Consider the following 22,715-nt stretch of genomic DNA (forward strand, 5'->3'; position numbering starts at 1 on the left):
TTGAGGGCCAAGAGGAAAAAAAATTTGGGGTGTAGTCCTTACCCCAAAATTATGTCATAACTCGACTTAGTCAACCCAACCTTGGAAAATCAAGATTAAGAAGTCCAGAAGTCCAGAGGTCCAGTCACCTTGATTTAATAATACTAAACATTTGATCTAAACATGCTAACATTGCTAATCGTTGCATACCTGCTTCTACCATTCATTCAGTAGGTAGCCTTTAACCTGTACAAATTGCCATGAAGAGCTGCCAGCATATCAACTCTAACTGCCAAAAACTACTAAGAAACTATTCCCAGTTCTGGCTGATGTTCTTATGCAATGCGACTGACATTTGAACATAGGTAGAAGAATGGGGTGTTCAGAGTCATGCCCAAGAACTCATTTGTGTAGAGTAGCCCCAGGGAATTAAATTCTAGTCTACCACAGAGAAGGCTGCATTACCCCCCTATGCTACACCAAACGCTTGTGGTAAGCCTGCAGTATTCAATTCAATTCAACTATAAATACTAATTCAGGGCTGCACAGTACAACCAAACACTGTTAGGTAAAGTTCTGGGTGCAGAATAGGTAAGGACCCACAACCCTGAGATCTGAAGTAATATGATATGATAATGGGGTAAAACATCCATAACTACAACACAATGCAATATTTATTACACATAAAAATCTAAATCTTTATTGAAAGCATAAAATGCTGTAATCAACTGTTTAAAAAAACAACATTAAAACATTGTGTATGAGTTTTGAACAATCACATACAAAAAAAAAAAAAAAAACAAGCCACATATATCCAGAGCTCAACTGAAACACAAGTATCATGTAAAACCTGTTAAGTGTGGCCTAAAGCTTGAAACTGTGTGTATCGCAGTCTACAGAAAATAGACTGTTGGACTTCAAAAGATACATCAAGTGCTGTCAGTGGGGAAAGCCACGACTAGATAGTGCTGGGTGATATGACCTCATATCAAGATCACGGCTAATTAAACATTTTACGATTGGACAGGGCAGTCACACAAAAAAAAAAAAAAAAAAAAAAAAAAAAAAAATCACATTAAAAAACAGAATTAAAAACTTTGATTAATTATCCAGCCCTACTACTGACTGATGAAATTAGCTGGTGTGGAATGAGATTTACCCTGAAGGAAGAAACCGAAACAGCCACATTTGATAATTGGTAGGATCAGCAGACAAGGATGAAGCCTCAAAAGCTGATCTACTGGTCTTCCATCATCACATATCTGAAAGTCATCTCTAACACCAGCCACCTCAGATGTTTTTCATTCTGTCTGATAGCTCGTCTACTAACAGACTCCGGTCCAGCTTCTAAAGGAAGTGGTAAAATCGGATGGTGTTGAAAACGACACTCTAATGTCATGTGATTTTAGCTCTGTCAGATCTGAAGGAAACACAATGTTGATCAGGTAGGAGAAGTGAAAAAGTAGTTCTCAAACCGAAACTTCTCCATGCCCTTCAAACCAAGCGAAAGAGCTTATTAAGTAATTCCGACTTTAGTGGAAGAAGCCTCAGGGGGGTGTGCCTCAACTGGTTAGGCTGGCATAAGAAACAGCTGGGAAGGAATGTGTGAGAAGCTGTAGGAAACATACTAGCCAAACAAAACTGTACATCACAGAGCTCGCTTGCAAATTGTGTGCATGTCCAAAAGTATCCAGACACTCCTATGTAGAATATTTAGCTACTTTAACCCCTTATGCTTCATGACTTGTATTACACCATAAGGATTACTATTCGGTAACTACAAGAAAAGCATGCAAACTAGCTGTGAGTAGTTCCTAACACCTTACACCAGTGAGGAAAAAAGCCAGGAACCACTGGTGGTGCATCCACTGCTGAAACACAGCTAATATCCGTAGACAATCACTGCCCATAGAATAGACACTCTGGAGCAGCTGGATAAGAGCCCAAGATCACCATGCCCAATGCCAACTGAAGTGTACAAACCCCCAGTGATTGGGCATATATGGAGCAGTGGAACTGGGCTTTCTGTTGTGATGAGATGGGAAGAAGCTGGAGTGCTTGAACTGGTCACCCAATAACCGTACCTGGCACCACCAATGCTCTCAGTAATGTTGCAGCAACATCATTCCCAGGAAAAGAGAGAATGTACATTTTTTTAAACAATTAGATAATGAGGTAAATGCGTGTCTACAAACTTTTGGACAGTATTTGTTTTTGGTGAGATTTTGGGTGTTTCAACCGCTCCAACTTAGGGTTTCTAGGTCGGAATATGCAGAGATAGATGATGGAATGCTAGAGATGTTTGGAATGTGGTGAAAACAGCAGCCGACCTGAACTGCTTATTACAGAGGAGGACACAACAGGCAAGCTCCATCACGTTCCCAAAGCCATAACAAGACAACACCATGCCTAAACTATGTCAGTCCTTCGGACACTGACCTCAGAATGGTTTCCCCTCATACCAGAGCCTATATACATGACCCACCGTAGCTGGTCTCAGGTCATTAATTAGCAATGCATATAATTACAATGCATATCAGACACTCACACCTTGCCACTGAAATGTAGAACTCTAGATGTAGAGATGTAGAGCTGATTTATTTAAAAAAAAAAAAGGCTGATTGAAATAATTGTCCAACAATGATAATAAAAATTTTACTCCAATTTTACTGCTACCAATTACACACCTACAGCTGAGCACCTGGATAATGCACCATTATAAAAAATAGCCTTAATGGCTGCTACACCCCCCCACACACACACCGCATTCTAGCAGCACATTTAATTGTATGTAATTGTGCACAATTGATGCTCCCTGATTTAAAACACAACAGCTAGATTTTCCAGGCAGCCAAAAGAGGCATTTGAAATCTGGCAGTTAATTGATTGACATAAGGCACGATTTTGACTTCGTAAACATGGTTAATTTCAACTGCTCTCATTTGTAGTCCACTAACCGCACGCGCACACACTCTCAGAGGTAATGAAGCGACAAGAGCGGTGGAGATCACAAGCAGGGGTACTTGGCCCATGTGGGCAGGACACCTGTCTCATTGGCAATGGCCCAGTAGCGTTCTCTCAGGATGAAGGCCCCTGCTTTGGGCTGCCGCTGACGAGTGAACATACCCTTCTTGTTCCCCACCACACGAGTGGTGCCTAGAGAAAGAGAGAGGGAGGGATTATACATTAGAACCATCCTTACAGTTGAGGCGTGATGACTAAACAGTTGTTTTCATTGATATATTTTTTACTACAATAAAGAGATAAATGAACATAAACCACCTCCTCCATCATCAGTTTGATCTTCTGGTGACATCAGCCATTAGGGCAGAGTTTTATAGTCAGAAGTAATTCAGTATTTTCATGGACTGAATTACTTCTATATAAAATTCCATGTTCTTAAAGCAGCATTATGTAGCATTTTACCTTATAAAAATACGCACTTCAAAATCCTGCTGATGCTCCACTGATCTGTAAAAGGGGGGGGGGATATCTTGTCTATCGTTTCTATTGCGGGCTCGGTACGCTGCTAACTGCACTACATAACTCTGGTGAGGCGAGAACACCAACGTTCCTGAGAGTCATATTTATGTAACATTTCTCTTACGCCTCAGTCCACATGCATCTTTCACTTTTAGTGACTCTGATTCTGTATCTCTCAGCTTGTCCAGAAATGCATGTGTAAAGTGTTTCCTTTAGTGATGGTGCAAAGTGCAAATTCCAGTTCCTGACTGTATAGGGACACCCAGAAGCTTTAGTGGCACTTTGAGGGGATGGAAGGGAAGTGAAGGGAAAAAATTAAGAGATAGTCCATTTCTATGGTGTTAATCTAGTGGTACTTGGAGAGCAAGGGAGGAAGAAAGAGAGGGAGAGTGTATGCTCGAGAGAGCAACAGAGCTTGAGATAGAGTGAGAAAAGGGTCTATATGGTTCTTGGAAAGAGAAGGAGGCAGTGTTTCAGTACCTGCTTACCTTTCACTAAACACTGCAGTGTCAAGAGAGCATAAAACAGTTGGGAGCTATAAATGTGTTGGGAAGTGGGGGTGGGTACATGATAATAGAAAAAAAAAATGAAAGCAAGTTTCTGACCCTGAGCGGTCATGAAGTCAGCAAAGTTCCAGATAAGCTCTCCCACAACAAACTTCTTCCTCTTCTGGTCAAATACTTTGTGGTAGTTCTGCAGGACTCTTTTCTGATATTCCTCTGTGAACATCATCGGGGGATCCTGCATGGAGGCAAAGGGTAGTGTGTGTCAGTTAACACACTAACAAAGCTTGCCATAAGAAATGCTATAAAGGCAGACAGATAATAATGAATGTCTTGTTATGGCTAATAAACATAGTCAGGGTCATTCATTATCCCTTTGTGTCATATAAATGTGTGTAGGAGTAGGAGGGAGAAAATATACACTGAATGTCCAAATATTTGTGAACACTATCTAAGGAATGCATTTAGCTACTTAAAGTTGCACCTATTGCTGATACAGATGTGCAACTGCACACCAACACACAGCTTGTTGTGTCCCTGTAGAGAAGCACTGCCAATACAACAGGACTGGAGCAGATAAACATTAACCTATTGGCACCATGCCTAATGCCAGGCATGGGCTAGAGTGGTAATAGAGTGGTAGAGAGGCAATCAAATCCTCACAGCATGTTCCTCCAAAATCTAGTAGAAAGCCTTCTTCCCTGGACAGTAGAGACAGTTACTCCAACAAAAGCAGGATAAACTTTTTTTAATACTGAAGAAACACTGAATGTGCAGGTGTCCAAATACTTTTGTCCATGTCGTGTATATCACAAACGCCTACTTGTTGCTGTTATCTACAAAGCCTTTGTAGGGTTTCACTGTTGAAACCCTGACTACACTCTGTTTGGGCTGGATACGTTTAGAGTAGTTACATACTTTTGTAGGCTACATTTGTGGACACACAATGACTGAACATTTCTGTGAGGATTTGATTGCACAGTCAGGTGCAGTGGGGGGGCTATACCACTCTAACTGGCACTTGGCACTGGGCAGGGGGCTTATTGACCTTATTGCAAATCATAAGAACATTATAAAATACTAGACCATCTGTTCCACTGTAAGATTTTAACACAATGCTAGACAAAGCAACTATACCAGAAGCCCAAAGTCTAGCCTACTTACATTATGTAGGCCAGGCACAGCATCAGCCCCATACTCGCTCTGTATGACAGGTTTCTGGTACTTTCCGTACCAGTTGTCAAACTGTGTGTTGAGCTGGATGGGGATGACCTCGAGGTGGCCGGGGTCATGGTACCAGGAGAAGTAGCTGTTTACACAGATCACGTCGACATACGGAGCCTGTGAAAGACAACATTAAGCAAGTGAATATGTTAAAGAGCCCAAATCCTATGTTTATGTTCCAATAACAGACATCATTTTTACACAATCATTTTCCATCCTCTTTTTATGCCTTAGAATTAAAGCCCCCACCGATCACTAGCAAAGCCCCCAACACTAGCATGACACATGTAAAGCCTCAGACATATGTAAAGCCAACGCCTTTTTTTAAACTGCTGCTGATGCAGCATCACTAGGTAGCCAGAGTGCTCGGAGGAAAGCACGGCTCCCCAGCTCCGATACAACAGCTAACAGATGCCCGTGCTGACAAACATCACACTAAGAGTGATGTGGGGAGGAAATGACATCAACCCACCCACCCGTGAGAAAGCAAGGCCAATTGTGCTCTCTCTGACTCCGGCTGCCGATGGCAAGCAGCATGACCAGGGATTCAAACCAGCAAAACAGGCTGTTTTTACAGCGTCCTTTACATATGGGTCGTATGGACAGGGGAGTTTAACACTGTTTACATGTTATTTTAAACTTATTTAATAAAGTGAGGGAAATTCCATTTCCATGATATGGGGCCTTTGAATTTGTGTTTAAATTAAAGTTGATGTTTCCGTAACAAACTGAAGTTAATATTATTGCCTAAAACATTATAAAGCTATGCAGTGTTGAAATATTTCATTCTCAGACTGATCTAATCTGATACTGATTGCGCAACAGGTCTAGTCTGCAGCACTGCATCACAGCCCCTTATTGTTCTCTAGTTGTATAGCAGTACTACAGAAAGTGTTGAAAATGGTACTTCCCCTACCAAGGATAACGCACACTCTGATAAAACATTCATTTCAGATACAGTATAATCCAAACAAGGCTAAAGTTCATCATTTCTGAATAGCCAAATCCAAACACTTGTTCCACTCAAGTTTCACAGTGAATTCCTGACATAGCCAGTGAGGGTGCTCATAGTAACGTGCAGGCATTTAACCTAAAAAGCCACCTAGTCTGACAGCTGGCATGTGGAAGAGGATGCAGTGAATCATTGAATACATGTTTAGTGTCTGCACTTTGCATATGTAGTTTTGCACTGTAGCTATGAGGCTAACGTTGCTAAACAATGGAAGACTCAAACATAATGCTTCCTAAATGGTTTTAAAAGTGAAAATAGAAAAGAAAGGGGGAAAAAACATCACATAACCTTCATTATTATAGTATTATTTTTGTGATGTGGGATTTACATACCAAAACAGCCATTGTTAATTCCATACATAACCACTTTTTTTCTTTATCTGCAAGGCCTATATGGATGTGATTAGTTTTACATGGGGAGGTGCAGTAATGTACTACAGGATGTCTGTAAAATCGGTAGGGAGGCGGTAGAATCTTTACTGATGCGGGAGCGTACAGTCCATAAAAATGATGTAGCACATTTAGACAGGACTAAAATGACTCAAATTAAAATAAAATAAAAAGAATTCTTAAATCAAGTGTAATATAAACAGTAACAACAATCTTATAAATTGGTTGTGGTCCTTGGAATCCCCGCACCCTACACACACAGAAAGGAGTCCAAAAAGTTGGAGATCCCCTACTATAGGGAACCAAAATCTGTTTTTTCCATGGCATTTATTTCAGTATGACCAAAATCCAAAAACTACTGCTTTTTCAGTTTGTCAAGGTGCCAAAATCCACATGGCATAGGTCAGCAGTGCAAGTGTGAGATGATTCTGGTATGCAGTTTGCATAATGCTTACAATGCTAACTGGCAGCGGTAAGGTTTTTACACCTGATAGCCTCTTAGCTCTAGTGCAAAGCTACAGGAACAAATGTAATACACCACAATAGAATAACATGTGGGGTAATGCTGATTTGAGGTCAAACCATCATTAAAATTAGTATGACGAGAGACTCACCCCTAGATCTCTGGCAAAGTTACTGTCTGTAATGTAGGTCACAGGCCGAGCTGGATCCAGAGACTTTGTGTGAGCCACGAGTTGCCTGGAAATGAAATCACAAGTCGAGTTCACTGTGGGCCAATTCAAGACAGTCAGATAAGCCTAGGTTCAGCACAGACCAAAAAAAATAATGTGAAAAGAACTAAACTGAATCTTGTTCTATGTGTTTTTTTTTGTTTTTTTGAAATCTGCAGGCACAAAAAAAAACTCAGATTCACAGATTCAAAACAAACGAAATGGGCGTGACTCCATTGAGGTTACTCCTGAAACTGGCATTTGTAAGTAATGAACTGTGCTGTGCTCCTCTACTGAACACTAACAGAGACATGGAACATCCGCCTGGTGTTAGATCACTTATTAAGCAGTTCCTCATGCTTGGCCCGAGGCACCAAGTGAAACTGAAAACCGGTCATTCGAAATGACATACATATTTACAGTGATCACGGTTAATCTGAGCCCTAATGGAGCTTTAGATGTCATGCTAATGAAGTCTGAAGGGCTGATCACATGTGCTGTATCCGTGTAGGAGAAGATTGCAGGGCTGTTGGCCCATGACTCCACTGGTATTTGAGTGAGTCCCACCTATTTAGTGTTGTGTGTGAATAAAGAGGCTTGAGGTGTGCTCCTCTAACCTGAATGCATTCCTACAGTCACTCTAGCTAAACAAGTCCAGGCACACACACATACACACACATATCTTAAATCGGACATTCCCTAAACAATACCTTCACGCTCGCATTGGGAGTCTATCTATACTTCTCAAATCAGCTGTGGATCGATAATGAAGCTAAATGTGATTTTTCTGAAAGCAAACCACAAAAGCAGTGTCATTTCTTTGCTTTTTAGCTGGAGCCAACAAACAGCATTCACATGCAACTAAACATCCTAAATTCATTTCATGGATCAAAAATAAATAAATCTGACAGCAGATTAAATGTTAAGAGCTAATATTGGTCTATTCTGATCATTTACCCCTAATGCAGCAAAAAGAGAGAATTACAAACACAGAGCCATGGGACCATCTGGCTAAATATTGGCAGAAATCATCAGTATGAGTGTCCAAAATCTGAGAAACTACTGCCCCCTGCAGTCCTCTCTCACTCACACACACACACACACACACACACACACACACATACACATACACATACATACATACATACTTCACAAATGAAGTTAAATAACCCATATAATCAGGATTAATTATTTTGTGCTCAAAATAAAGTTCAATTTAGGTTTAATTAGTCTTTACCTAACAAAACCTACATTTCTTCATCAAATCTTCACTCAAATGTAGATTTTCATTCTAGACTGTATAAGCGTAGGAGTGTGTAAGTGTTAAAAAAAAAAATCATACTTGAAATAGAAGCCTGCTGGAGGCATTTCAGCTGCCGGCTCATTGGCTACAGACCACATGACGACAGAGGGGTGGTTCTTATCCCGCCTCACCAGCTCCTCCATGACAATTAGATGATGGGCCAAAGAGGCATTACCAAAGCTGCGTCTAAAGACAGACAATAACGACAGACAGACAGACAGACAAACAGACAGACGCACAGAATAGGATACCATTTGAAAAGTCAATTTATGGTCAGTCACAATTTTGAGGCCATCCATATATCTTTACAATGTTAGATGTTACATTAATCACATCATTATTATTATGTACTGGATCAATGACTACAGGATGACGCACATCACCTACTGCTCTTATACATAATGGCAATAAAGAAAGCAAATTGGGCATTTCACAATGTGTGTCCAAATGGGTGTGGACCTTGACTAGCCCCTGTAGAGAATTATTTCCAATAGAATACTAAATCTTCACAGCTCCAAAACCTAGTAGATCTGTGTTCTCTGGAATGATGGATGGTGCTTCTTCCAATACTTTTAGGATGTGTTGGGGAGTTGAGAATGGCAACCATTCAACATCCTGACCTTACTAATGCTCTTGTCATTAAATGCAATCAAATCCTCACAGCAATGCTCCAAAACCTAGTGGAAAGCCTTCCCTGGACAACAGACCCAGTGCAGGTGTCCACAAACGTCTAGACATAAGGACAGTTTAGTGTATAAGGATCAAGCCTAGTCTTGGACTACATTTTCTTTTCCATGTTCTAAATTCAATTGCGGCATAATCCAGGTTTACAGGCTTAATCCCTGTCTGGGAAACTGGCTTACAGTGTATTTGGGTGGTTCCTGACTTTTGACTCACTTCATAGCTAAGGCAGGAACACCCTAAGCTCTTTGAAAAGCAGTAAACACAATCATCAATTTGGGATCATAAATAGCAAAGATTGACTGACTGATTTAATACTGACTAGATTAGCACATCATCTTCCTAAGTACAGTGTTAACACTTACATGTCTTTGATGCCAACTCCTGGACACTCATCTATGACCACAATACCATGACGGTCTGCCATCTGCAGGATCTCCTCAGCATATGGGTAATGACTGGTGCGGAACGAATTGGCGCCCATCCACTTCATCAGATTGAAGTCTTTCACGATAAGAGGCCAGTCGAAACCCTTACCTCGAACCTACAGCACATGAGGAAACATTTATACTGGCAGATCTCACAGTTACATAAATGTTTAAACCTAATCTATAACTGAACAGAGTTTCTAAATTTAACTGAGCCAAATTGTATTTAACTGCAATACAGTACTGATACAAAACAACATGCATAACATTTGAGAGATTCTGATTCTGGTTATAAGTACAGACCACTTTTATCAGCCTATGTGCTCCCTTTAAAAGTCAATCACATATCTTGCTTGTATATATTCATATATTGAATTAAAACCCTCTGTATTTACATTCTTGAAGGTCTCTCTTGATTCTGGACTTTGTTGTCAGGTTCACTTACTTTTTTCTAGCTTGCAAGTTTACTCATTGTGCTCCATTAAAAGAAATTAACAGTGCAAATGTCCAACTGTGGGTTATTAGTTTAGGTAGATTGTGTCTATAATTGTAACAAATAACAATCAGAACATAGTTTATTCGTATTTAATGCAATGCAATTAATCTTCTAAAAGGTTCACTTACTTGACTTTTTTTGCAGCTTTGAGACTGGTGACTTTAGAGACAAAATATTTTAGCTGTTTTGCTGCCCCCTGCTGGTACTCACATCTGCATCCTCGTGCTTGTTGACTCCATGGAAGTAGAAAGGCTTGTTGTTGATGAGGAACTGGTTGCTGGTGACTTTCACAGTGCGAATGCCCACCGGCAGCATGTACACATCTGACTCCCCGCTCTCCGCTGTGAGCTGAACCTAAAAGAATACATGTGTTTCAGTCATCCAAGAGTTAAAAAGGAGATTTTAGGACATTGATTAATGCACTGGCATCAGGAAAACTGCTTAGATCACAGACTAGCCTTACAATGGGTCAAAGAAGTCAAGTAAGGAACCTGCTTATTTGGTTACTGTATAGGACCTAATTCTGCTTTAGCTACCTTGAAGAGTGAACTCAATACATATATTTCACCATTTAAATAATACACTCAGGCCCATACGCATTTGGAAAGTGACTTATTTTTCCATCTGTACATCACCTTAATGGATTTAAAATGAAGCAAGCAGGAGATGATAAATGATGAAACTTTCAGGTTTAATTCAAGCGGATTCCTAAAAATACTGCATTAACCATTTAGGAATTACAGTCATTTTTATACACACAGATTCAAAAGTAATAGAACAAACAAACACTTGCAAACCAATTGCAGTCAGTCACTGAAGTCATGGAACCCATGGACATGACCAAATGCTGATGGTTTGCCAGGTCTTCACTGCAGCCACCTTTAGTTGCTGCTTGTTTTCTCCCTTCAGCTTTGTCTCTAAGCAACTCCCCCAACTTTGTGACTCTTTGCTGGGCTGCCTTCCTCTCGGAGAGCACAGCATTTAGTCTTATCTCTACAGCTTCAGGTTTTGCAGGAGATAATAACAGAAGCTAAAACCTGGACGTCTATCCTGCCCCCTGGTGGTAAGGACAGGGGGTCACTGCAGTCCTCACATATACAGCATGTGAGCATGCTTAGTTGGGCTGAGGTCAGGTGACTGTCTACAACATTTAAAAACATTTTATTTGCTTGCCTTGAGAAGCTCTTGGGTTACTTTTGTGGTACGTATGGAGTCATCATCCTTCCAATAAATGACTGTAATTCCGCAAAGCTTAATGCAGTTTAAGCTTTATGTCGAATCCACTGATGTAACGTACAGAAGTAAAATTACAAATATAATTGTATCACTGTCCAAATACTTATTTACCTGACGGCACATGGATCCAGCAGACACATGAGCCCAAAAAGTAAACATAACAGCCCAACAGTAAATATAGACAGGACAGTCAGAACTGGACTATTATACTTTTACCGTTATTCTTCTGTTTCTTGTTCACCTGCTAGCAAATTTACAAGAATACAAACGATTTCTAAACCACAGAACACACCACCCTAACTGCCGACTTTATATAGGGTTAATCTGGTAGTGCAGATAGCCCTATGTATGATTCTTCAGACCGAGGGATTCAAACCCATTCCAACCCACACCACACCCCCACCCAGCACTCATACATTCTACCTCACCTCCATAGTGTACAGGTATCCTGCGTTTTCATGCATCAGGTAGGGCCACCACAGGTTGACGTCAGGCACTTTTAAAACGCCAGAGATTCCATTAGCAGTGGAAACACATCGTCCATCCTTACCCGAAAGAGATATCTTCACCGTGGGCTTAGCACTGCCCACCACTGACACGTTGTAAAACACAAACCCTACAAAACACAGCATACACAAACACATTACTCAATGACTGCTCAAATGTTCACAGAAAGAGCTAACAGTTCTCCAGACAGACTAACTCACCTGGCCTTAGCATTGGTTTGTTTACCAAAAGACTATCTGCATTTCCTTCTGTAAATTTCAAGTCACATGTGATCTACTGTGGATTTATGGTCTCAATATGGCTTTACTTTACTGTAGTGCTGTTAAAATGCTGTGTGGTGCATTGTGGCATGCTGAGGAATTAAAAAGTGCTTAAGGCCTGCATGCGGTGACATACGGTGCCTCAATTATAAAGGTAAAGGTAAAGGTGCATGTATTTGTCCTCCGCATTTAACCCATCTGTGGTGGAACTAGTGTGAACTAGGGGCAGGGAGTACACACACACCCAGAGCGGTGGGCAGCCAACTCCAGCGCCCGGGGAGCAGAGAGGGTAAAGGGCCTTGCTCAAGGGCCCAACAAGGGCCCAACAAGCAATAGACTTAAATATGTGAATGCGGCGTGGTACGTCAGCTGTGTGACAGGCTGTACATTACATTGTTAATGTTCTTCTCAACCCCAAGAGCTCTCCAACTTAACGTTAGCTAGTTTACTCTATCTTTGTCTCTTCTCTCCTCTTCCTGTCTTTATTTCTCCCTCCCTCTTGTCAGGTGTGTAGAGACAGGAAGACTGGCTTGGGCGTCATCATATGCCTACACTTCTTGTATCCATCATTTCAAATTAAAAGCCCTCTGCAGAGCTTTGTAATTGTGATTTTATGACATTTTATAAAATTCTGAAGCAGCGGCAGCAATACTTTTTAGAGGTGGGCCACTGTTGCAAAATATATGTAGTGGAAACACGGTCCCAGACAAAAAGGTTTTGACTAATTTTAGGTCACACAGTTACATAACGATTACATCTTGATTAAACAACAATGATTAAAATAACTACCATCACTAACCTGTACTGTCAGAAAAGTTAGTGTCCACAGTGATGTCATCAATGTATGCCTTTGGAGTTGTGTAGAGCAGGACAGATCGATGGATTCCCGCATAGTTGAAGAAATCAAAGTTGTAGTTTTGGATGAAGTAGCCTGCAGGATACCTGTTTTCCAAGAGAAAAGGGATCAAAAGAAAACATGTTACTAACGTGGGTCCATTAAAATCCCCTTCCAACATAAACGTCTTTTTCAGACATGTATTCAATATTCATACACTCTGCATCCTTTGGTTTCCCAGTTACCATCAAGACTCCCCGCATACAGTTTTCAGAGAATGATCAATAATTTGTAGTGTACTCAGTGTTCTTAAGAAGTATGCAGCCTTTTTACCTGTTGAACATATACATTATCTACTAAACCTGTTATGCTTACAGAAATGTCTCCATGTCTTAGTATTAAAGATGGGAGATCTATGGGTGAAAACTGGTGATACAGTTAGGTGAAAACACAGTACACTCTTTGAATTATATGGTTTTACATATCAGGACATAAAAAACATCTAGTCCTTAGAAGGTCTTAAAATTAAGTAAGTACAATCTCAGATGATGAAGAACACCACACAACAGATTCCACTGTCTAATTACTTATTTAACAAAAACTAGGCCAAAACTGCTGAAGCAGTGTGTGAAAAATGAAGTGCAGTATTCCTACTTTCATAGGATTCAATAGGGCATGTAGCAGTCAGGTGCTGCTAATCAAATGCTCTTTATTAATTGATCATCAGCAAGTGTGACCACTTATAAGGTCATCTACAGTAAAAAACATCAAGGCAGTTCTCAATCTTCCTAGGAGTGGACGTCCCAGTAAATTCATCCAAGGTCAGACCATGCAATGCTTAGAGAAATTGTTAAAAAAAAGGACCTCAAGTTCATGAAAGTACAATTAGAAAAAGACTGAAGAATTACAGCTTGTTTGGAAGGGTTGCCAGGAAAAAGCCTCATCTTTCTAAAAAGAAAGTTGCATCTGAACAAACCACAAGACAGAAGAGGAACAATGTTCTTTGGACAGACGAGACTCAAGTGAAGATGACTGGCTAAACTGTATGATGCCACGTTTGGAGAAAACCAAACACAGCATATCAGCACAAGCTTGTTTTGCAGCCAGGGTACCTAGTAGCCATCGAGTAGACCATGAGCCCCCTCTGTATACCAAAGTATTCTAGCATCAAATGTAAGGCCATCTTTTTAACATCGAAAGCTTGGCTGAAACTGGGTCAGGCAACAGGACAAGGATTCCAAGCACACCAGCTATCTATAACAGACAGGCTAAAAAACAGATCCGAGGTGTTGCAATGGCCCAGTCCCGACCTCAACCCAACTGAAATGCTGTGGTGGGACTTTTAGAGAGCTGTGTATAAACAAATGCCCACAAACCTCAATGAACTGAAGCAACGTTGTAAAGTAGAGAGACCTGGAACAATGTGAGAAACTGAAAGTAATACAACCAGAAAACCATTACTTCAACTTATTGCTGCTAAAGGTGGTTCTATAAGCCATTTATTCATAGGGTGTACTTACTTTTTCACATACAGCTTTTCCTCTTCGGATTCATCTTTGATAATAAATAATGACATGCTGGAATTGTTTGTGTATTGTTGTTCATCTGAGGTTATTTAACTCCTTTTTAGACCTTCTAAGAATCAGATGTTTGTTTATGATGTGCTGATATGTAAAACCATTGAATTGAAAAAGGTTATACTGTGTATTTCACACAGCTGTTTAAGGTATTTATGGCATAATGGTGGCTGATGCTATAGTGTACACCCTGTGAAAATGTGGAGATAAAAGGTAACTGCACCAATGCAGATGATGTGTGCACACAGTGAGTGCATTGTTATTTCTTTTAAAAATAAATAGTTTGTACTTTTTTGGCAGTGGTGGCTCAGCGGTTAGAGGGCCGGGATATCGATAACAGGGTTGTGGGTTCGATTCCTGGGCTCGGCAAGCTGCCACTGTTGGGCCCTTGAGCAAGGCCCTTTACCCTCTCTGGTCGGCTGGAGTTGGCTGCCCACCGCTCTGGGTTATGTGTGTACTCACTGCCCCTAACACGTGTGTGTGTGTGAGTGTGTGTTCACTACCAGATGGGTTAAATGCGAATGACACATTTTGCTGTACAGTGTACACTGTACAGTGACAAATACGTGCACCTTTTATTGCCCTCTGTTGGACAAACAGGATTTAGCATTCCTGTTCAGCTGTTTAAGAAAAATGAGGGACAATGAATCAGAGTTTAAGAGCCATCCAACTGGGTGAACTGGTTTTTATTAAAGGGAACAAAAGAAGCTATTAGGATGTGCTTTACTATTTACACTACTACTAATACTACTAATTTTTGTATCACAGTTTTGACTAAACAATGTTTATAGAAAATACTACTACTACTATTATTATTATTATTATTATTAATAATAATAATAAATCATGATAATAATAGTAATAATAACACCTTTTACTTGTTAACACTAAATGGCTCATACCCACAAACTCTCATGATGATTTATGCTAGAATGATAATGTAAAGTAGTTCTTATTAGGTGGTGGACCGATACACCGATCAGCCCACAATACGACTTAATTCACCAGAATTAGTACTGGTATGATTTTCTGAACAACATTTAATGAAATCTGATTATCTATGTTGTTGCATAATCTATAGAAATCAATGCTGGAATACAGGGAAAGTGGGGAAAAGGACGTGACGGTGCTGGACTGGCGTGCAGGTTTGAAAACTTGCATTGCAAGATCACTATATTCAATGCATTGATACAACGGAATAACATTATTATTATTTAAATTTGCATTAAACAATAATAACCATTTAAAATGGCATTGCTGTGTTTATTATCATTACTATTATAGATGAATTAAAACTGTAACAGTGAGATCATACCATGATCATCTGTATCAGAGTAAAGTTCAGTTAATCTATCTTACTCCTACTGGCTATCCATGCATTAAAGGCTCTGAAGGTGCACTTACTTGGTGTGATCGTTTAGGTACTGGATGGTCCCTGGTGGGAGCGTGTGCAGATCCAGAGTGTTATTAACTGCAATGGTGATGCGACAAGGCAGGCCCACATCTTTTCGGATCACACCGTCAATGTCTGCCTCAAAGGGAAGATGGCCGCCTTCATGCTGTGTTACCTTTACTCCATTCACCCACTGTTAATATAGAGCAGCAGGGGAGGGAAAATAGGTCAGACTCTGCTCTCTTTAAGTTCTATGATACAAGTCTGATGAATCAAATATAAACCTGATTATAAACCAGATAAATAAACCAGTATAAACTTTTCATGGATATATTGACATTGGCAGGAACCCTGTAGATACGGCACTCATTTGACTGTAAAAAAAAAACACAAATAAAATCATTACAATCGTTACACTACATGTCCAAATGCTTCTGAATGCATTCAGTTCCTTCATGTTGCACCAATTGCTGACATAGATGTGAAAATGCACAGCTTGTTTAGTCCTGTAGAGAAGTACTGCCAGAATAGGACTCTCTGGAGCAGATAAACATGAACCTATTGGCACCGTGCCCTATGCCAGTCGTGGAAATAGAGCTAGATAAAGGGGTATAAAGCTCCCCAGCATTGAGCTGTGGAGCTGTGGAACAGTGTTCTCTGGAATGATTGTGATCCATCTAATACATTTAGGATGCTTTGGAGAGTTGGGGATGAGCTGGGGTGGTGATCCTGACCTTACTAACACTAGTCATTGAATGCAATCAAATCCTAACAGCAAATCTCCAAAATCTAGCAAAAAAGCCTTCCCTGGAACAGTTACTCCAAAAAAAGCAGGTCAAACTCTCCTTTAATATCCTTGATTTCAAAAGCAACAATAAAATGAGCAGGTGTCCGAATACTTTTGTCCATATAGTGTATCTGGAACAGTTATGTCCATTTAAAATCTCTTAACCTAAACTGTTACACACTCACTACAAATCTGAAATATGCATATTCCTGTTTTAAATGAGTAACAGTATAATAATCATAATTAATGTGTAATTTGTAACTAGTGTGTGTATCAGGGTCAGTATCTTTTACTTTTATCTGTCCAGACACATTTACCTAAGTGCATCTGTACTTACAACCACTGAATAATAGTGAGCGCTTTCAACTCTGAGGACGATCCTCGTGCCCTTGTCCTGAAGCCAGCGTGTGGGGACCCAGACTTCCTTCTCGTACCACACCCAGCCAATAAAGTCCCTCAGCTCAGCATCCTGGGTGATATCATTAAAGCTGGAGGGTACAGCCATATCAATCACAGGGCCTGTCTAGAAGCAAAAGCACATCACACAGTTCAACAGACACACACACACACACACACACACACACACACACACACACACACACACACACACACACACACACGATTACAAAACATGTTGCAACATTTCAACACTTGGTTGCATCACGCTACAAACGTCACACTGTATTCAGAGGTGAAGATCGGTGTATTTTCAAGACATCATACATTTTTATATTACAACCCATCAAAAAACAACAGACGGCAGATTGCATAGAAAGGGTGTGATATTTCAAAGCCACACCCATAGAGAGTCCAAAAAAATACTATTCTCGTGCAGCCGTCTATGTTTTCATTGGGAGATCAACGGTTCAACCTCTGGTGACGCCACAGCCATCCATGGCCGAGTCCCTCAGGAAGCACAACTGGCCTTGCTGTCTCTGGGTAGGCAGGATGAGCCTTTCATCCTGTCTGTGCAGGCATCTGTTAGCTGATGTACCCAAGCATGTTAAGCTGCCCAATGATCTTGCATTATTGAATAGTTTGAAAGAATGAATAATGGAACTTCATGTCATTTGGGGGAGGCACATGCTAGCTTTCACCCTCACAGTAATGGTATATCACCTAAGGTTTGCAAAATATTTATTTATATTTACTTTATATTTATATATAATATTTAATATTTAAGTATATGCACTGGTAAGGCATTAAATGAACACTCTGGTTTTCCAACTGTCGCATGATCAGCGTAAAATCGTACTGAATTACACTGGGCCTAAAACTGAACCTTGTGGGACTCCTTCGGTTACGGTCATTAAATCTGTAAGCATTTGTAATCACTGTCTGAAAGGTACATTTGGACTCATTATAATGCATTTGTATTAAAGCCAATGCTGTGCAAAGTTCCTAAAGGAAGAGAAAGATCAATTGTATTGAAATTCTTTGATAAATGAATATAAATGGCGGCACTTCCTCGCTTCCTCCTGATGGTTTAGAACCAGTGCAGTAGCAGAGATGGGGCAGTGCCACTCAGACTGATCATTATACAGGAAAGAGCTTTCATGCAGAAATAATGCTTTTCACTAGAGAAATAATACTCTATTAATCACTAGAGATTATATATTATTTTTAGAAAAGCAGTGGAATTACACAAGCCATGTTCCTGATCTTGGGAATTCTGCATGACAAAACAGAAAGACTAATATATATATAAAAATAAAGGTAAAGGTGCATGTATTTGTCACTGTACAGCAAAATGTGTCCTCTGCATTTAACACACACACACACACACACACACACTAGTTAACTAGGGGCAGTGAATACACACACACCCAGAGTGGTGGGCAGCCAAGCAGAGAGGGTAAAGGGCCTTGCTCAAGGGCCCAACAGTGGCAGCTTGCCGAGCCCGGGAATCGAACCCACAACCCTGTTATCGATAACCTGGTGCTCTTACCACTGAGCCGCCACCACACACACACACACACACACACACACACACACACACACACACACACACACACACATATACACACACACACATATACACATATACACACACACATATACACACATATATATATATATATATATATATATATGTGTGTGTGTGTGTTAAAATAAGTGGGGCTGCAGTGTTTGTAAATAAAGAGAAAATGGTCTGTACCTGTAAAAATCCCAACCCGGTCAAGTACAGTCTAAAGTTAGGGGCACAGCTACAGCAGCTCCAGTAGGTCAGAGGTGGCTGTTTACAGTCAGAGTAAAGGTCAGTCAAGAGACTTAGCCATAGTTATATCACACTGCACCCCAACCAGAGCCTCTGTGAATGAGTGTGAATGAGTGTAGATGAGTGTAAATGAGTGTAAATGAGTGTAAATGAGTGTAGATGAGTGTAAATGAGTGTAAATGAGTGTAAATGAGTGTAGATGAGTGTAAATGAGTGTAGATGAGTGTAGATGAGTGTAAATGAGTGTAAATGAGTGTAAATGAGTGTAGATGAGTGTAGATGAGTGTAGATGAGTGTAAATGAGTGTAAATGAGTGTGAATGAGTGTAAATGAGTGTAGATGAGTGTAAATGAGTGTAGATGAGTGTAAATGAGTGTAAATGAGTGTAAATGAGTGTAGATGAGTGTAAATGAGTGTAGATGAGTGTAGATGAGTGTAGATGAGTGTAAATGAGTGTAAATGAGTGTAGATGAGTGTAGATGAGTGTAAATGAGTGTAAATGAGTGTAGATGAGTGTAAATGAGTGTGAATGAGTGTAAATGAGTGTAGATGAGTGTAGATGAGTGTAAATGAGTGTAAATGAGTGTAAATGAGTGTAGATGAGTGTAAATGAGTGTAAATGAGTGTAGATGAGTGTAGATGAGTGTAAATGAGTGTAGATGAGTGTAAATGAGTGTAGATGAGTGTAGATGAGTGTAAATGAGTGTAAATGAGTGTAGATGAGTGTAAATGAGTGTGAATGAGTGTAAATGAGTGTAGATGAGTGTAAATGAGTGTAGATGAGTGTAGATGAGTGTAAATGAGTGTGAATGAGTGTAAATGAGTGTAAATGAGTGTAGATGAGTGTAAATGAGTGTAGATGAGTGTAAATGAGTGTGAATGAGTGTAAATGAGTGTAAATGAGTGTAAATGAGTGTAGATGAGTGTAAATGAGTGTAAATGAGTGTAAATGAGTGTAGATGAGTGTAAATGAGTGTAGATGAGTGTAGATGAGTGTAAATGAGTGTAAATGAGTGTAAATGAGTGTAGATGAGTGTAGATGAGTGTAGATGAGTGTAAATGAGTGTAAATGAGTGTGAATGAGTGTAAATGAGTGTAGATGAGTGTAAATGAGTGTAGATGAGTGTAAATGAGTGTAAATGAGTGTAAATGAGTGTAGATGAGTGTAAATGAGTGTAGATGAGTGTAGATGAGTGTAGATGAGTGTAAATGAGTGTAAATGAGTGTAGATGAGTGTAGATGAGTGTAAATGAGTGTAAATGAGTGTAGATGAGTGTAAATGAGTGTGAATGAGTGTAAATGAGTGTAGATGAGTGTAGATGAGTGTAAATGAGTGTAAATGAGTGTAAATGAGTGTAGATGAGTGTAAATGAGTGTAAATGAGTGTAGATGAGTGTAGATGAGTGTAAATGAGTGTAGATGAGTGTAAATGAGTGTAGATGAGTGTAGATGAGTGTAAATGAGTGTAAATGAGTGTAGATGAGTGTAAATGAGTGTGAATGAGTGTAAATGAGTGTAGATGAGTGTAAATGAGTGTAGATGAGTGTAGATGAGTGTAAATGAGTGTGAATGAGTGTAAATGAGTGTAAATGAGTGTAGATGAGTGTAAATGAGTGTAGATGAGTGTAAATGAGTGTGAATGAGTGTAAATGAGTGTAGATGAGTGTAAATGAGTGTAGATGAGTGTAGATGAGTGTAAATGAGTGTGAATGAGTGTAAATGAGTGTAAATGAGTGTAAATGAGTGTAGATGAGTGTAAATGAGTGTGAATGAGTGTAGATGAGTGTAAATGAGTGTGAATGAGTGTAAATGAGTGTAAATGAGTGTAAATGAGTGTAGATGAGTGTAAATGAGTGTGAATGAGTGTAGATGAGTGTAAATGAGTGTGAATGAGTGTAGATGAGTGTAAATGAGTGTAAATGAGTGTAGATGAGTGTAGATGAGTGTAAATGAGTGTAAATGAGTGTAAATGAGTGTAGATGAGTGTAGATGAGTGTAAATGAGTGTGAATGAGTGTAAATGAGTGTAAATGAGTGTAGATGAGTGTAAATGAGTGTAAATGAGTGTAGATGAGTGTAAATGAGTGTAAATGAGTGTAGATGAGTGTAAATGAGTGTAAATGAGTGTGAATGAGTGTAGATGAGTGTAAATGAGTGTGAATGAGTGTAGATGAGTGTAAATGAGTGTAAATGAGTGTGAATGAGTGTGAATGAGGGTAAACGAGTGTGAACGAGTGTGAATGAGTGTACCAGAGTCTTGTACCTCTGCCAGAGGCCGTTTGAACCATCCCTGAGTGAACCCGGCGCTCCTGTCCGGAGAGAAGTCCGCCCTGAAGCTCCAGAGCCCGTCCAGCTCTTTCCTCTCCCTGCTGGGAGACTCCCGCGGGTACAACATCCCGCCGCTCACACTCACACAGCGGCCGCACACCGCGGCCAAACAGGCCAGCTTCACCAGCCACATGTCCAGCAGATCCGTGGGTGCGTGTGTGTAGCTGGTGTTCCTGCAGCCCCCTGAGTCTCGCCTACACGGGAACAGCCCAGCCTCCTCTTCCGCTGTTTACTTCACATGACTCGCGCGTGGCTTTTGAAAAAAACGACAAGCTTCGTAAAGGTGCGGAAATTTCTGTCAAAATAAAAGTCCTCTTCACCGCCCCAAACATAAAACCTGTCAGCTCTTTGGAGCCTAGACCATCAAATATATAATATCAAAAATATAATATATAATATCAAATATATAATATCAAATATATAATATATAATATATAATATCAAATATATAATATATAATATCACACAAAAATATATATAATATCACATAAAAATATCTAAAATATCAAATATAATCTATATTATATATAAATATATATATATATATATATATATATATATATATATATATATATATATATAAATCTATATTGATAGCTTTGATGTGGGCAGACTGTCTAAAAAGCATTTCACTGCAAGTTATACTGTGTATGACTATGTATGTGACAAATAAAAATTTAATTTTAATTTATTATAAAAAATATCAAATAATATCTGGCTTTTATTCTTTTTTCACATTAAGCTAAAACATGTAAAACACAAAAACGCCTTTAAAATTGCCTTTAGTATTTGAGTAATCTTAGAAATCGGTATGTATATTTATGGCTCATGCGGAACACAGATAATGAACCAGGGAGGAGAAAACGTGTATTTGACATGTAATTAATAATTTTATTTAATTAATGAATACATTCATTTAATATATCATATAGTCATATGTCATATGTCATCATTACATGCATTAATATTTTCTACATTTATTTGTTTGATATTGTTATTACGATATGTAAAAACCTTATGTCGTAACATCTTGTAATGATGAGAAAATATCTTATTCATCGTATTTTTACTAAATGTATCAGTCATAGGCTACCAAATCCTCTAGATCATCTTTTAGACTTGACTTAAGTTGCACAGTTTTTTAAAAACATTTTTAAAAAACCATTGCTTGCAGATAAAACAATGAATGAGCAGGTGTCCCAATACTTTTGCCCAGTGTAGCTAGTGCAAGCTATAATAGACAAGACAAGACAACCATATTTACATTTTGTGTTGGACACAGATGGAATTTGGATTCTTACTTTAACCCATCCATGCAATGAATACACACATACACACTAGTAAGCAAAACGGGGCACTAGTGGCAGTAGTGGGCACACAGGGAGCAAAGAGGGTTAAGGACCCAG

At 39.5% G+C, this 22,715-nt stretch overlaps 1 protein-coding gene across 1 annotated transcript; it reads right to left on the reverse strand.

Annotated features, from left to right (window-relative positions):
* Window positions 1–132: 132 nt before the first annotated feature.
* On the reverse strand, window positions 133–21,542 carry gusb (glucuronidase, beta). The gene is made up of 12 exons (XM_072663919.1): window positions 21,245–21,542; window positions 17,102–17,287; window positions 15,989–16,170; window positions 12,972–13,114; window positions 11,834–12,021; window positions 10,380–10,523; window positions 9,611–9,789; window positions 8,604–8,750; window positions 7,205–7,289; window positions 5,130–5,306; window positions 4,068–4,203; window positions 133–3,135 (listed from the first exon to the last, which is right to left on the reverse strand). Exons 1-12 carry the CDS (start codon window positions 21,440–21,442, stop codon window positions 2,987–2,989), a joined length of 1,914 nt encoding a protein of 637 aa, XP_072520020.1. The 5' UTR covers window positions 21,443–21,542; the 3' UTR covers window positions 133–2,986.
* Between the last annotated feature and the right edge of the window lie 1,173 nt (window positions 21,543–22,715).

This window comes from Salminus brasiliensis, chromosome 1, assembly GCF_030463535.1.
Source record: "Salminus brasiliensis chromosome 1, fSalBra1.hap2, whole genome shotgun sequence".
Taxonomy (NCBI): Eukaryota; Metazoa; Chordata; class Actinopteri; order Characiformes; family Bryconidae; genus Salminus; species Salminus brasiliensis.